General features: G+C 44.7%; 1 protein-coding gene across 2 annotated transcripts in view; it reads left to right on the top strand.

Moving 5' to 3' along the window:
* CRACD (capping protein inhibiting regulator of actin dynamics) overlaps positions 1–13,259 on the top strand; it is a 327,835-nt gene extending 314,576 nt beyond the window's left edge. For both annotated transcript variants that reach the window (XM_078678163.1, XM_078678162.1), the window contains exons 10-11: positions 6,614–6,773; positions 11,332–13,259. In XM_078678163.1, the coding sequence (XP_078534289.1) occupies positions 6,614–6,773; positions 11,332–11,492 (321 nt within the window). In that variant the 3' untranslated portion in view covers positions 11,493–13,259. The remainder of the gene's footprint in view (positions 1–6,613; positions 6,774–11,331) is intronic.
* Positions 13,260–14,899: the final 1,640 nt, after the last annotated feature.

Genomic DNA, 14,899 nt, shown 5'->3' with positions numbered 1-14,899 from the left:
TGCATAGCCTCGTGCACTGATAGCAAAAGAAATGATTGCTACATTTCTGTTTTGCCCAAATTTCCCACCATTTGATAAGGGTGCAATAGGAGCAAATCAGCCCTCGGTTCAAAGTGATCATTCCTTTGTCAAACTGAGCATCAGTTACACAAGCGTAAATATTATTTGTGGCAGAAGAAATGACAAATACAGTCTACACTGTATTTGCCTGATATTTTCGATTAGTATATATGATACGGAGATTATAATCCCTTTAAATCGGCTAACTTTCTGGAAGTACTTTAAAAAAGTTCTGAAAGTGAAGATTAATTATTCTGCATAGTTAAACATTCAGAATGCGACTGTTTCTCAATTAGCAATCAGAACCCTAGAGTGCAGCATTCAAGAATAGAGGCGCAAACAAAAGTCTGGAATGCTCAGGTGGAAAAATGCAGTCTGGTAATGTAGGTGACTCTATATTTAATTGTCTATGGTCTGCTTGTGTGTCCAAAGCTTCACTCCCTATTCTGTATTGCTCACAAAGGTTTCTGAGTTCATATTGAAAGATACATTGAGAGTTACTGTGTTTTTAGGGCCCATGGTAATATCCGCCAGGTTCGCGACGCCTGGGCTTTGACATTTGTTATCTATTTAATGTTGCAGTGACCCAAAGGCGGTGGAACCTGGTGCAAATCGATAAGGTTTGGATTCTGGCCTACAAGAGGCAGTGTGAACAGTATTTCAGTGAAGTGATATATACATTTTAGACCATTTAGAAACATTTTACCAAGCGAGAGCTGAATCAATATATTTCATCTAGACGTACACAAAAAACATGCATCACCATACACAGCAAAAAAGGCACAGGCAGCCATTATGGATGTCCCTTTAGTCGATTTGTAGGTTGTTTTATTCTCGGTTATGCTAGCACCAGTTTCCTGTACAGTCCTCTCAAGAGTACTGTCTTACCCTGCATGTCCCACTTACCTGGGCTATTGCACCATATTTCTCTGCACTGATTCGCAGTGCTGAGCTTCTGTTTTTCATCTAGCAGTCCTACTGTAAATGTCCCGTTCATCTTTGCACTCCTTGATTGTTTCATACACCCCCCTGGCCTAATTGTCTCTAAGCACTGCATTCCTTTTCTTCAAATTCCACTTAGCCCATGGGGATGTTCCCCCCACCCCAAGATGAATTTGCAAACGGAGATCACGTGCATTGACTCACATTATCGCTTATTTTATTGATTTGCACAGCATTGGATTTTGTTTTGTCACCCATTCATAGTACTGCCTCTTTCATAGTCAGGTTGAATTCTCCTGTGGTGTAATCTGGTGGAGTGTTAGTGCAAGCTCAATGTGTAGAAGCGTGGCTCAATAGTTAGAGCGGCAGACCCTGATGTAGAGGTCTGGCCCGGGACCAGGGTTCAAGTCCCACCTCGGCGGCTCTTGGACACAATTTACCCGGACCTGATAATTCTCTCCTCGGTGCCTAGTCTAATCATGGGTCCCATCTGTGACTCTGGGCAATAGCTTGCTTAATCTCCACAATGGCCCCAGCAGCGCTTGGAGGCCTGGCTTCACCTTGGGGGGTGCCCAGGAGTGGACATTTCACAGGAAAGCCAAGAAGGGTTCCACAGCGGTATGAATACAGCGCTACAAGACCTCTGAGTAGAAGGTGCTATATAAATACAAACACATTTACATTTCGTAAGAATGTTTCCAGTATCGGATGACTGGAAGGAAAACCTGTAAGGGGTCTCTCAGGTAGGGGTGGTGTTTGGAGTATCTAACAGGTGGGGAAGTGCTCTTTGAGGAAACTGATTTTCATGTTTCTCTTGAAGGATGTTAGAACTGGGATTTCTGGTTCGCTAAGGCTTGTGCCAAATCCAGGCAGAAACCACCATTCTAGTCAGGGCAAGGGAGTTACACGCCAAAGATAACCCCTGCTCACCCCCTTGGTAGCTTGCCACGAGCAGTCAGGCTTATCCCGGAGGCAATGTGTAAAGCATTTGCGCACGCAAAAGTAAAGTAAAGTAAAGTCCACATTTGTAAAGCGCACAATCACCTGAAAGGGTCTCTAGGCGCTGGGGGCCGTCGGGAAGATTAAGCGAGCTATTGCCCAGAGTCACATGGTGCTGGGGTAATCTGCCGCCGGAGCCGGGGATCGAACCGTGGTCCCCAGATTCCAGCGTCAGTCGCCCTGGCCGCGGCGCCACACCTCTCCCCACACAGCAACAACATCCCAGGCACACTACAAAAGGAACCCCACACAAGGTTATATAAAATAACTTTTGTATTCTCAAAACACATCAGATAGTAATCACACAATATACACTGTGCCAACTGGCACGGGCAATATTCACAAGGGATTTTTTACACAGGACAGGGCCACATGGGCCACTATCAGGATCAACACTTAGCAGAAATTGGTACAAGTAAAAATAGATCATAAACCTACAACCAGTAGCCACTGGTAATCGCTGTACTCCACCTCAACCTGTAACATAAACTACATTATGCACAATCACATCAGGCGCGAATTAAATCCTGCGCCAACCTCACCAGCATAAACACATTATGCAATCTCTCAATAGTCTAAACACATTAGACCCTACCTCCTAAATATAACTCACATTAGGGGCGTAAATCACAGTGAAGTATAATCTCACTAACACAAACCTAAATAGGTAAAACAACCTCATAAGCCTAAACCATATCTAGAGGTATCAACCACAAGGTGCGTAAAACTACTATACACATTACTTTTCCTAACACCCAAAGCATTAGCACATAAATCACAATAGCACATAAATCACATTAGGGCCTTGCGCCCTATCCATATACCAGCCCCCTGGCCAACTGGCCATCTCAAGAAGGGGCTCAAAGGCCCTGTATCCAGGATGTCGGGGAGCACTGCCAATGCAGCGCCAGTCTGGGGTGTGCCATCTGCGCAAACCTAAACGTTGCAGCTGCCCACTACTTGCTGGGCAGCTGAGAACAAGAACAGGGCCTAAATGCTGCAGCTGGCACTAAGTGCTGCACAGCTGTGAAAGGCCAAGGTAGGGGCGAAGGAGTGCGTTCCACTCCTGAGTCCACAAGCACATGTCCACTGAAATAAATGCCTAAACGGTGCAGCTGCCCACTACTTGTTGGGCAGCTGTGAAATCAAAACTGTGACGTGGGCCCTCACTGGCCCTTAGGAACAAATACAACGCCAAATGCTGGAGCCATCTAGGCTCTGGAAATAAACACTGCGCACATTGGAGCCCTCTAGGCTCTTAAATAAACAGGCTGGAGCCACCACGGGCTCTTGCAATACTGATGGCCCAATCAAGAAAGAACTTGCCCCCAAACACTGAGGCATCCCACGGGGAAGACATGGGACCCTAGGGCCCTTCACGGGGCTCTCTGAACAGAACGTGCCCACGGTGGGAGCCATACTGGGCTCTTAGGATAATTGGTACCCCCATCGTTGCAGCCCTTGGGCTCGGGACATAACTGGGGCCAACAACAGTCGTGTGGGCACGGGGGGCGGGCACTGACATCGTGCCCCGACACCACCCTCCCTAAAGAATGAAGCATGGGCCCCTCGGGGCCCGAGTAAACACTTGGGCAAGGCGTTGGAGCAGCCCTCTGCAACTCGGGGCTGCTCTGGCGAGAGGTACCCGGAATGTCTCCCGCCAGCCCCACTCACCTGTTGGAGCGGGGGACTTTCTTCCAGAGGCGGCGCCCTTCTTCACCCGGTCCCCCACCTCGGGACCGGGACTCAAGGCAGGGAGCACTCGCGGCTCCAGACTACTGTGCGGCTTCCTGCTGGTGGCCCTGGGGCTCTCCCCAACTCACGGAAGCCCCAGGCCTCGGGAGGCCATTACTCGGCTGCTTCTCCCTTCTCTCCGCCTGGCTCCGCCGCGGGGCTCTCTCTTCCACATGGGAGCCCCGCCTCGACACCATGCGGCGTCACTTCCCCTTCCATCCGCCAGCCCCGCCCACAACCAGGCGGGCCGCAGATGACGACTCGATCTCGGGGGACAATGAGGGGTAGGCTCTCTCTGGGTCAGCAATACATCATGGGGTGGGCACCCAATAAAATGAACAAATAAGCGGTCATAATCGGGGTGGGCACCCGAAATAAAAACAATTAAAGAAGCGGGGCTGGAACCCGCAATAAGCCCACAAGGAGGAGGGGTCTTCCCTCGATAAGGGCTGCAGAGTCACGCTGCTCAGCCCCAGGCTCTCCCTTCTCTAGGGAAATTAAATAAAAGAGTGCCCAGCCGAAAATAAGGTGCAGGGAGGCTGCTGAAGGTCCTGGCAAAATTAACAGCAATCAACAAAGTCCCAGCAGTCCTGGAGGAATAAAGGTGGAGCAAAATAGCTCCCAGCAAAGAAAAGTCCTCCAGCATTCAGGGGCTGGGCCGGGCCCAGTGAGGCAAGCCTTCCCCTGGGCCCCAGCAGCAGCACACCCCTGGTAGATTCAAGTCAGGAACAAAAACATTTTCATGGGGTCACAGCCCCTCTTTTATACCCCATTTCCTTTGTTTCCAAAGGTGCAGGCAAGGGGCGAACCAGACGCAACTGGTTCTTGAGCACTTTGTTTTGCTCAGCCCCTCTGCCTATGCACAGGATGGGTCAGGGACATCAGACACACAACAGGGGGTGGAGCCAGCATTGTGGAGGGAAGGCCTAGCCCTTTTCAGGTCCCAGGTGCACTCCTCCCTCCCATCAACATGCAGATCTCTCCATTCACCACCGGGGCAGACCTATCCTGACTCCTGGAGCCAGCTCCAGCCAATCACAAGCCAGACAGTCAATTCACATTCACTGCACAGACATGCCAACTTCTAGAAGTGGCACTTCTAGACTAGACACAATAAATCTGTGCACATAATCGTGCAGTATTTAATCACACAAGTTCGCACATACCAAACTCGACCCTCCACTCCCCACACATCAGGAACTACCATGGTCACACATATTCCACATGCATTACTATGGGAGGGCAGGCCACTCTCACCACACATACACAGAGAGCGCACGCACTTTACACTGGACCACAGTGAAAAAGTGCGCAGAGGCCTCAAATCACCAACACCAGGTTACAGAAACAGGCTAGGCAAATGCAAAAGGTTTCGGGGTGAACCTCCCAAAAGGGCCAAGTCCAACAAAGGATATCAAATCAATCTATAAATCAGGATTTATAAAGTGCGGCTAATCCGCCGATAGGGTATCTAGCCGCTTGCAGGTTTCAGAGGCATATTCAAACGACCAGGTCTTGACTGCCATTCGGAATTCTGGAAGTGAGGTGATGGTCCGGAGTTGCTAAAGGAGGCTGTTCCTGCTCTTTACTGCAATGTGGGAGGAGGAGCGTCCCCAACTTCTGCTTCAGTAGGTGTCGGGAGTATGGACAACTGTGAGAGGCAGGCATGTTCCTCTCAACGGTTTGTGAAAGTTCGGGCCATGGTTAATGTTTGTAGGCAGGTCCTTGGTTGTGTAGAGCCTTGTGTGCGTGGGTCAGCAACTTGAATTGGCTTCTCTTCTGTCTGGTAAGTCAATAGAGTTGCCTGAGGTGGGGTGTGATGTGAATTAGTCGTGGAATGCTGAGTATTAGTCTGGCTGTGGCATTCTGTAAGGTTGGAAGACTCTGTAGGAGATGTGCAGTGATACCTACAAAAAGGGCGTTGCTGTAGTCCAGTTGGCTGGTGATGAGGGCCTGTGTCACAGTGTGTCTCGTATGTAAGGGTAGCCACTTGAAGATCTTACGTTGCATACGCAGAGTGAGGAGGTAGGTGGAGGAAACTGTGATTTCATGGTGAGCTTGTTAATGATGCTTCCGAGGTTTTTGTCATGGTTTGGGGGGAGAGGATGCAGGGCCTTGGTCTGAAGGCCGTTAGGAGTCGTTCCATGTGTTGCTGCTGTTGCCGAAGATCAGTACTTCCATCTTGTCTTTGTTTAGCTGCAGGCAGTTGTTCTTCATCCAGTCGGTGACACTTGTCATCCATCTGTGGAAGCTGGTTCTAGTGGTGATGAGTCAGCGGTGAGTGAGAGGATGAGTTGGCTGTCATCTGTGTAGGAAATTATGTTGAGACCATGGCATTTGACGATGTTGTCCAGCAGGGTCATTTCTGCGTTGAAGAGCATGGGGCTGAAGGATGAACCCTGGAGGACACTGCAGGTGATCTCCTTGGTCTTGGAGGTGAAAGGACATAGGTGGGGATCCTCTGGGTTCTTCCGGTGAGGAAGGAGGTGATCCATCTGGGCGCATCCCCTTGGATGCCAATGTGGTGGAGTCTTTCGATTAGCATGTGGTGGGATACGGTGTTGAAGGCTTCTGAGAGGTCGCAGAGGATCAGAGTTGGTTTTTCTCTTTGGTCGAGTAGGGTTCTAGATTTCAAGATCTAAGCTATCAAGTCAGGTTGGTATCTTAGATCTGGACATAGTAAGAATGACTACAATGGTTTAACCCCATAATGCTATATAAACTAAGTGATTCCATAGTCTACTCTCTACCTGTGTGCCAATGCTCATGCCTATACATACTAGCTTTTTCATTCGAAGTTGATGATCTATCATTCTTTTTTCGTGGAGTGCAAGGAGTTTGTCTAAAACTATTTCTTTGTCTTATCTCGCCCCTCTAGCCGATTGGAGTCAGCAATCCGAGTGACAGCAGGCCCAACGATACAAGCACACAGCACAAACCAACAGTTCTAGATGACCAGAATGTTGCAACTGTCATCACCAGAGTGCAGCGCCGGGAACAGTTTAAGAAGTCCAACACTCTTCCCACCTCAGTGACAGGTAAATCAATTGGGCAAGAACACAATTTTATTATGAACATTTAAGGATAGTTCGAAAAAAGATATGACTCAAAGGTTGCTGGGTTGGAAAAAAATAAAGAATTCAAAAGTAAATCTATAGTTTGATGGCAAATTTCAGGCTTAGCAATGTAACTTGGAAGCCAACTGTGTGGGAGGACAGGATATACTCAACAAATAAATGATTTATTCTGCAATGCTCAAACCTAGGTTCTATAAACATATGTGCATAAGAGATAGTGATTATATATGTAGTACATTGCAAAGGGGCTGCACTATCAACATTGCGCTTTGTGCGACAAATGGGTTGATTTCAGTAATAACCGAAACATTCTATTGTGAGAAAATATGAATTTCAATCATTAGGGAAATTTACATTTCAAATGTAAAACCAAGAAAAGTCATATCTTTAGGAAGCTGCACTTCTTTGCAGATGTCCCCCCACTTTTTGCCCCTATTTGAACTACTAGATAATGGTTTTACAACAGTGCACTGAAGCTTGCAAACTAGGATCCAGTGCTAGTGTTCTTTCCCCTAAAACTGCCATGTTTAATTGTAACCCAATTGGCAAAGACTTTAGCACCCTTGAAGTTCTACAGTAAATTATATCCCTGGTATTTAGGACATGGGTACTAAAGAGGGTCCCTAGAAGCTGCAGCATGTATTATGCCACCCTACTGGATCCACACAACAACTACATGCAGACTGCCACTGCAGGCTGTGTGAAAGGGAGCAAGCCCTTTTGAAAACACAACATTTCACACACCCTGTTTGCAATGCTTACAGACAATGCATGCAATATATGTAAGTCACACCTACAGAAGACTTTTAAAACCATAAGGCAGTGTGGAAGTGGACCATAAGGAAGTGAGGGCACATCTGCATGAGCAGATATGCCCCTGTGATGACTAGTTCTATTGCTAGACATTACACGTGACCAGGGAGCCATTTTAAGTATGTGCACTGGGCACTGATCATTACAGGTTACCTGGCTACATAATGGCTTCACTCAAAATAATGGTGTTTAGTATCAACCACCTTGTCTTGCCAAATGCATACTGATGCCAGTGAAGGAGGTGGGTTCTTGTAAGATAGTATAACCATAAACAATATAAGATCCGGCATAGAGAGAAACAGTGAAGTTTATTCCAAATAGAAAGGTATTATCCTACCACCAAGGCTCAGCTGCGTCAACTGACCTCAGCTAGTAACAATCCTTACACCAGGTTCTATCACTATGGTGCTGCCCAAGTATAAACACTAGGCATAGGTAAGAACAGTAAGACAAGTACATGCCACTATACCATATTTCTCTTCTCTCATTTATTATAGCACCCTCAGCAGATGCACCATTGGTGTCTGCCTGGAAGTGTAGAGGGAAGAAATAGTTTTCCACATTTGATTTAAAGACATAACGAAGCAGGACTCCGAAGAATGAGAGACTCCAGGTCCAAGTTTAATGGGTTTATTACAAACCCAAAAATAACTGGACATACAAACACCTCAAGACGAGGTTGTAAAAATGTATCAGAACTAATACAAAACTAAACCTATGAGCAAACTTTAGGCGTTGTTGCATGTAGAGAATGATGAATTCCAACACAAGAACACAGGCAATAAGTGCTCCCACATCGAGGTCAGATTTTATTGGGGGTTCGTAAGTAAAAAGCATTAGTCTGTCCCTACACTACCACTAGAGTGACATTCTTACTTAGCATTCCCCAGGCAAGTCGGGAATAGGTTTCAGTCTGTGAAGTCTTCATAAGAAGTGCACTCATGTTGTATGGGGCAAGTACCCAAAGGCTACAGAGCTCCTTCTAACGTGCTTCTCCCTCACCATCGATCTCATCGCCTCTCCCGACTCAACCCTCGGGGCACTGTCCCTAGTTCAAACAGCAAAATCTCAAAACATGCCCATTGTTCGTCTTCTGATCATCTCATCCTGCTGGGCACTCCTCGTAGGTGATTTTCCACTCAGTTTCGATACATCCCAGCTCCTTGCTCAGCGACCTTGATTCCCAGGCCTTCTCCAGTGAGAAAAACACGGGGGAATATTATCAAGAACTGTGATAAAATTATTGCGGCTTTAGGGGCAGGAAACTGCCGCTATAACGGCGATAATGGGATTGATAATATGTCCTTGTGAATTCCCATAGCAGCCCAGGTTCTGGTGTTAACCTGGGCTGCTATGGGAATTCACAAGGGCATATTATCAAGCCCATTATCGCAGTTTTAGCTGCAGTTTCCTGCCGCTAAAGCAGCAATAATTTTATCGCAGTTCTTGATAATATGCCCCACAGTCTCCCATTATCGGCATTTCGTGGGTAAATGTATCCTTTCCTCCCCTGAGCCTAACTCCTAAAACAACAGCATTATTCTAACTATCAAAGATGAGTTTCTCCACCTGAACAGAAATGTGAGAAAAGAACAAATCCAACTTACAAATGATGTTCGATAATTAAACCTAACCTACGAAAGCAACCAGGGAGAAGACATTTCAGGCCTATAGGAAATGGTCAACATAAAGAAATAGCACATAGGCTTTATGGATTTGCATATAAATGAACTCTTTTACCGAGCATTTCTAAATCAACATGTTACATGAGCATTATAAATACATGAATAAATGTAAGCATCTAACACAGTTCTGCACGTTAATGTTTTTACTTAAACACGCATGTATTGCAACTTTAAATTCTTCATGTTTAGAGGAAATATAGGCCTAACTGATCACTTTTCACATTATTACAGCACATTTCTACTGTTCCATATCAATATGATAAAAGAATAAATGTAGGTACGAACTACTCATGATTATAATGCACCCCTACAAAGGACAGAGCACCATCGTGCTCTATCACCAGTATTCGATTTGTCCTGACATGCACCCAGACCTTAGAGGTGCCCCCTGAAACCTACTAGTCCTCTACTGTGCTGGCTGAGTGGTGCTGGCTGACTGGTACTTTCCGGGCATCGAACCTGTCATGAGTCTCGGCGCCAGCACAACATCCTGTGATTCTGGGGAAAAAAAGTTGAAAAAGTTTAAAAGTTAGTCAAAGCATAGTATTTAGCACTAGAAGAAATCCTTCCAGTACAAATCCTATGCTAAACATCATGCACACACCCTTGCTCCAAGGTGCAAAGGTTTTTCGGTGGCTTTGCAGTCAGATTTTGCTCAAGCTCTGCGACCACTTTGCGTGCCCCCGGGCCACTTTGGTATCACAGCAGGGGGTGCAGACGCTTGTGCATCCCCTTTAATAATACCGATAGCGCCATATTACAGACCTGGGCCCAGAGGCAAAGAAGCTTCCAGGGGGTACACTCACAGTGCGCCACCTTCTAAGTGGTGCACTGTGAGTGCTCCCCCTGAGAGCTGCCCTCTGGAGGGTGCAAAGGGGGTCCAATGGAACCCCCAGACATTCCTGTGCAGGCAGTCACTGACTGCACCCACCTGCAAGGGGATCTCTAATCCCCTTCAAAAGCTAAAAACAGGTAGTGGCTGCAAGCAGCGGCTCATTGTTTTCACATAAATGTGCTGCCCTGGGGTAGCGTGTGTTTGCAGCTGCCATGGGACAGCGCAGTCAATGTAATAGGGCGCGTTTTCATTGTTTGCGCACGGCTCACCTTTCAAAAGGTGCGCCAGTGCAAACAATGAAAATGGATAATCGGCCCCTGAAGTGCCCAAAAGGAGGCACGTAGTACATAAAAAAAACAATACAAACTCACAATAAATAAAAAAGTTACTTCTTTTTCACTTGCTGGAAGATAATATGCCTAATTGACAATGTGTTTCTATGAGACCACAACCAGGTGTTTAATGACAATAAAACCGTTTGCTGCAAATACGGTTTGCACTTGCAGAGGTAGGTTGGTTTTGAGAAATTCTCCTAGCTCTCAAAGCTACCCGGGTGAAGCCAATTAGACCTCTTTTCAAGCCATTATATTATGACAGCAAATCATATTTATTTTAGGTACAGCTCAGACACATTGCTTTCATTCCAGAATATTTTATGCTGGAACTGAGAAATGCAGTTGCTTTTTGTTCAGACTTAAGCACTCAATCCTGTCAGCGTTTTTTCACACAACAAAGGTGGCTGGGAGCTGACATGTTTTTGAGTTCCCTGGTAACGGTTGGCACTTCTTTTCAAATTGTCGGTTATTGTTTAGTTGTACTTTGCTACAAAATATATTCCAAAGGGTTTTGATTTTCTCCCAGTTCGTCATTGTTTGACACTTTAAATGCCAGCCTGCAGACATTGTATTTCTTTTTCTCATATTTCCAGCTAAAATTCCAATTAACTTAATTGGATTTTATCCTTATTAGACAACTGGCCGTCGGCTTAAAATGATGGGCTACAGCTTAGAGTTGCAGACAATAGGGTGTGCAGGTCAAACCTACATTTGTTTGTAGCATTTGACACCATTGATTATAGATTTTTAACTGAAACTGGATCAGTGAGTGAATATATACTAGTCGTGCTTTCTATTGTCGTTAGACATGATTTGATGTTCATAGTTGACATTTTGTTTTTAATATGCAGTGGAGATCGCGGACTCAATTCCATCGGCTCCTTTGGTGAAAGACATTTCCAAGAGATTCTCTACACCTGACGCTACTCCACTAACCACCGAACCTGCCTGGCTGGCCCTGGCGAAGAGGAAAGCAAAAGCCTGGAGCGACTGCCCACAAATTATTAAGTGAACAATTACATTGACTGATTCTGTTGTAGTTGGTGTTTGTTACCCAAGTCCCCTTTTTATTCGAATTGTAGAACCGTTTTTTTTAATACAGTGCAAAAAAGGAATGGTGCAAGTCAATGTGGAACTGGCGCCCAGTGCCTGGTATACACGTGCGAGTCGGAACTGCTAGGAGTGGCTGCCACCACCAGGAAGTGTGTGATAGTCTATTGTCTCTAAGGAAGACCCCTACTTCTTGGATAATCTAGAGAGTTCAAAATGGCAACATGGCAATGGATTCATTCAGAAGCTCTTGTGCAAGAACACCCATGAAAGTGGAGTTCTTACACTATAAAACAGTGTCTACTGAAAGATTTACACCAGCCCACTGAATTTCAAGTCATATACTACTTTCCTATTCGATCAAAATATTAAACAAACTCTTTCACTATGCTGGAATTTGAAAAAGGTACATGAATTTGAAAATACTGCTGATATTTCACCTGTTCTTGTGCATGGTGGCTCAGTCAAAAAGAAGTGGAAGCCATGTTTACTATGTGACAATAGAGGAACAAATGTTCCAAAATTTGCAAACGTATCCAGAAAAGCAAAGAAGCCAACATGCATATGTGATCGAAAAATTACACCTAACAAAGTGACTTTCCCAAGTGGCTACAGGAAATCCCATTTCACATATTTTTCCATAGCATATGTCCCACTGTGTTAAATACAATTAAACCTCATGCTTTTTTCTTCTCACTTCTACCCACTCCTATGTCTGTTGACTGCTTATTCGGTAGGTGCATACTTCTGTCCTAACACCAATTATAGCCTGAGAAATCATGAATGGCTTTGAATACAGGCTGGGTTTGGAGCCTGATTGAGGCATCATTTGAACATTTTTACCCACCCTGATAGCACTTCTTGATGTGCTATGTGTAGCCTGAATTTGAAATCAGAGTGTCCGAATGGTAGGAACGCAAGACTTAGTGCAAGCTGTGAAACACTTCAATATCAAAGTAATATGATAGTATAAACACTGATTTCGTGCTTTGATTGGTTGTTCCCAAAAACATGTAAATGGTCAAAATGTAATCCAATTGCTCCCATACCCATGTAGGTCATCTTTAGGCATTGGCCTGGAGTTGATCTGTAGGTAATCTGGTTGCAACACTACATCCGGTGGTGGTCTGTAATAAATTGAACACCTATGCCACCCAGACTCACTCCTACACCCACCTAAAGTGCAGCTGGATTGCAATGAACCCATGAATGGGTGCTCTGGCTGCTACCAGCCATCTGGTCAGCCCTTAGAGTCCCACCTTCAATCACTCTTGGGGCAATATTCACATTGAAATTTGAACAGCAATTAACAAGGAGAAACAATGTTCTGAGGGTGTATTACTCAATGTACCATGTGTGTGTAATTCAATAACATTGTGCGGTGGTCTTTTACCAGTGTCTACGAATTGAAATTATGTTGTGCGAAATTGCGAATGTTGTAGTGGTTGTCTCCTGCATGGGCTGTGTATACATTTAACACTGTTCCTAAATAATTTTAGGTGGCTTTTTCGCTACTCTACTTTTTGCATGGTCAATAAATGGTAGCTGTTGCTTGCCACCCAAAGTAATGCTCAACACATTTCTCAAAATAAATAGGTGCAAATGTACTCACTACTGATTGGTCGACATCTTCCAAACAACAGTTTCTATGCAGAGAGTAAACAACTCCACAGGACATATTTCTTGCACCAATGTGTTGAAGATCAGATGTAGAAGAGACTTTTTTTTTTAACAAAATGAAGGAATTTCTTTGTACAACTATCCCTTGAGCCAAATATACCCATTAAGGATTCTGCTCCTTAAGGAGGTCTTGCTTGCTACCTAAAACAGATAATTTAGGTCTTTCATTTGTTTTGCACCAGAATGAATGAATGTATGATGTTATTTGTAAAGCGCAAGCGACAGTTACTCAAAAAGAGTGTCCCGTTGCTGCAACAAGTGTAATGGCGGATGTGGGGGCATTACTGACTGAAAAGATGGGTCTTCAGGGACTTACAGATTCGTTTTCTATGCTTCTGAGCTGCAATGGAAGGTGATTCCATATTTTGCTGTATATACTAAGAAGGAGGCACCACCACGTCTAGATCTTTTGAAACGGGTGGTGGAAAAGTAGGCCTTACAGGACCGTGGATTTCTGCTAGGATGTTACTTTTCAATTCTTTTGTTTAAGTAGATGGGGCCTGAATTGTACAGGGCATGGTGTACTAAAGTAACTGCTTTGAAGGTGATCCTTTTACAGTATGGGAGCCAGTGCAGTTTAGCGAAGAGTGGTGAGGTCGAAGCAAAAAAAGCAAAACAAATCATTTTCTTTATTCCATGAAGGCAGGTTGTAAGCATTTAATTTTTTCTGTCTGCCACTTATTTCTAGGGGGCAAGATGACACTGAAAAATTGCTGGAGGGACTTTTAAGCCTTTGACTTGAACGTTTTCTTAGTTACGTTGGTGGTTGCTTAACAGGCCCGGACTGGCCGTAGCGGGCACCGGGCAATCCCCTGTTTTGTCTCTTCTGAAAAAAAATACCTTTTCTAGGGGAAGTGATATATATTTGAACGATTAATAGGTTTTGTTACTTAACATAAAATCTTCAGCTTATTTCGATACAGCATCTTTGTTATTTTTGGCAAAGAGGCCCCACTGATTGCAATATGGGATGATATTGTTAAGATGATTGATCAAAACAGACTCTCAACAGTGATTTCCTTTTGGTCACACTCAAACACTGCCTTAAGCTACCTTTACTGCCTTAAACTCATCTCTAATATTCAAATGTTTATTTATAAAATATAAAACACTTTGGGATGTGAATCTTTTTTTTTTTCTCATCAGCACCTTTTGGGCGCACCTTTCTTTTCTCCAACTATGGGCCCTCATTTAGAGTAGGCGTAACATGTACTACGTCTCAAACATGGCTGATATCCCATCTGCCATATTACAAGTGCCGTAGGATATAATGCAAATGTAGTAAGACAGATGGGACATCCATCACGTTGGTAACGAAGTAACCCATCTGCCAAACTCAAAATCCAGCCATATATAGGCAATGTGATTCTCCTTCTTTTAAGATAGCATGTTTCAAGCCCGTTTTGTAAAAAACTGGCTTTCACTTCTCGGTCTACTTTTTGACAGTTATTCATTGTCTCTAATGGCCTTTTTTTTCATGTTCCAAACCAACCGCTTGTTCACTGTTCCCAAGAAACTCAATTTGTACTATTCAAACTTATGTCCAATAACTTGGCTTCACCTTATGTATCCTAAACGAAGCTCTGCACATTAAGAACCACAAATACAATCTGTCTCTCAGTTTTCTGATCTTCTAACGATCTGGCTTCAGATTGCTAATGTCACAAACTCACAGGTAATAGATGATTC

The sequence above is a fragment of the Lissotriton helveticus genome, chromosome 2_2 (genome assembly GCF_964261635.1).
Source record: "Lissotriton helveticus chromosome 2_2, aLisHel1.1, whole genome shotgun sequence".
Taxonomy (NCBI): domain Eukaryota; kingdom Metazoa; phylum Chordata; class Amphibia; order Caudata; family Salamandridae; genus Lissotriton; species Lissotriton helveticus.
Note: the sequence above shows the minus strand (reverse complement) of the source record. Positions and strands in the feature narration are given on the sequence as shown.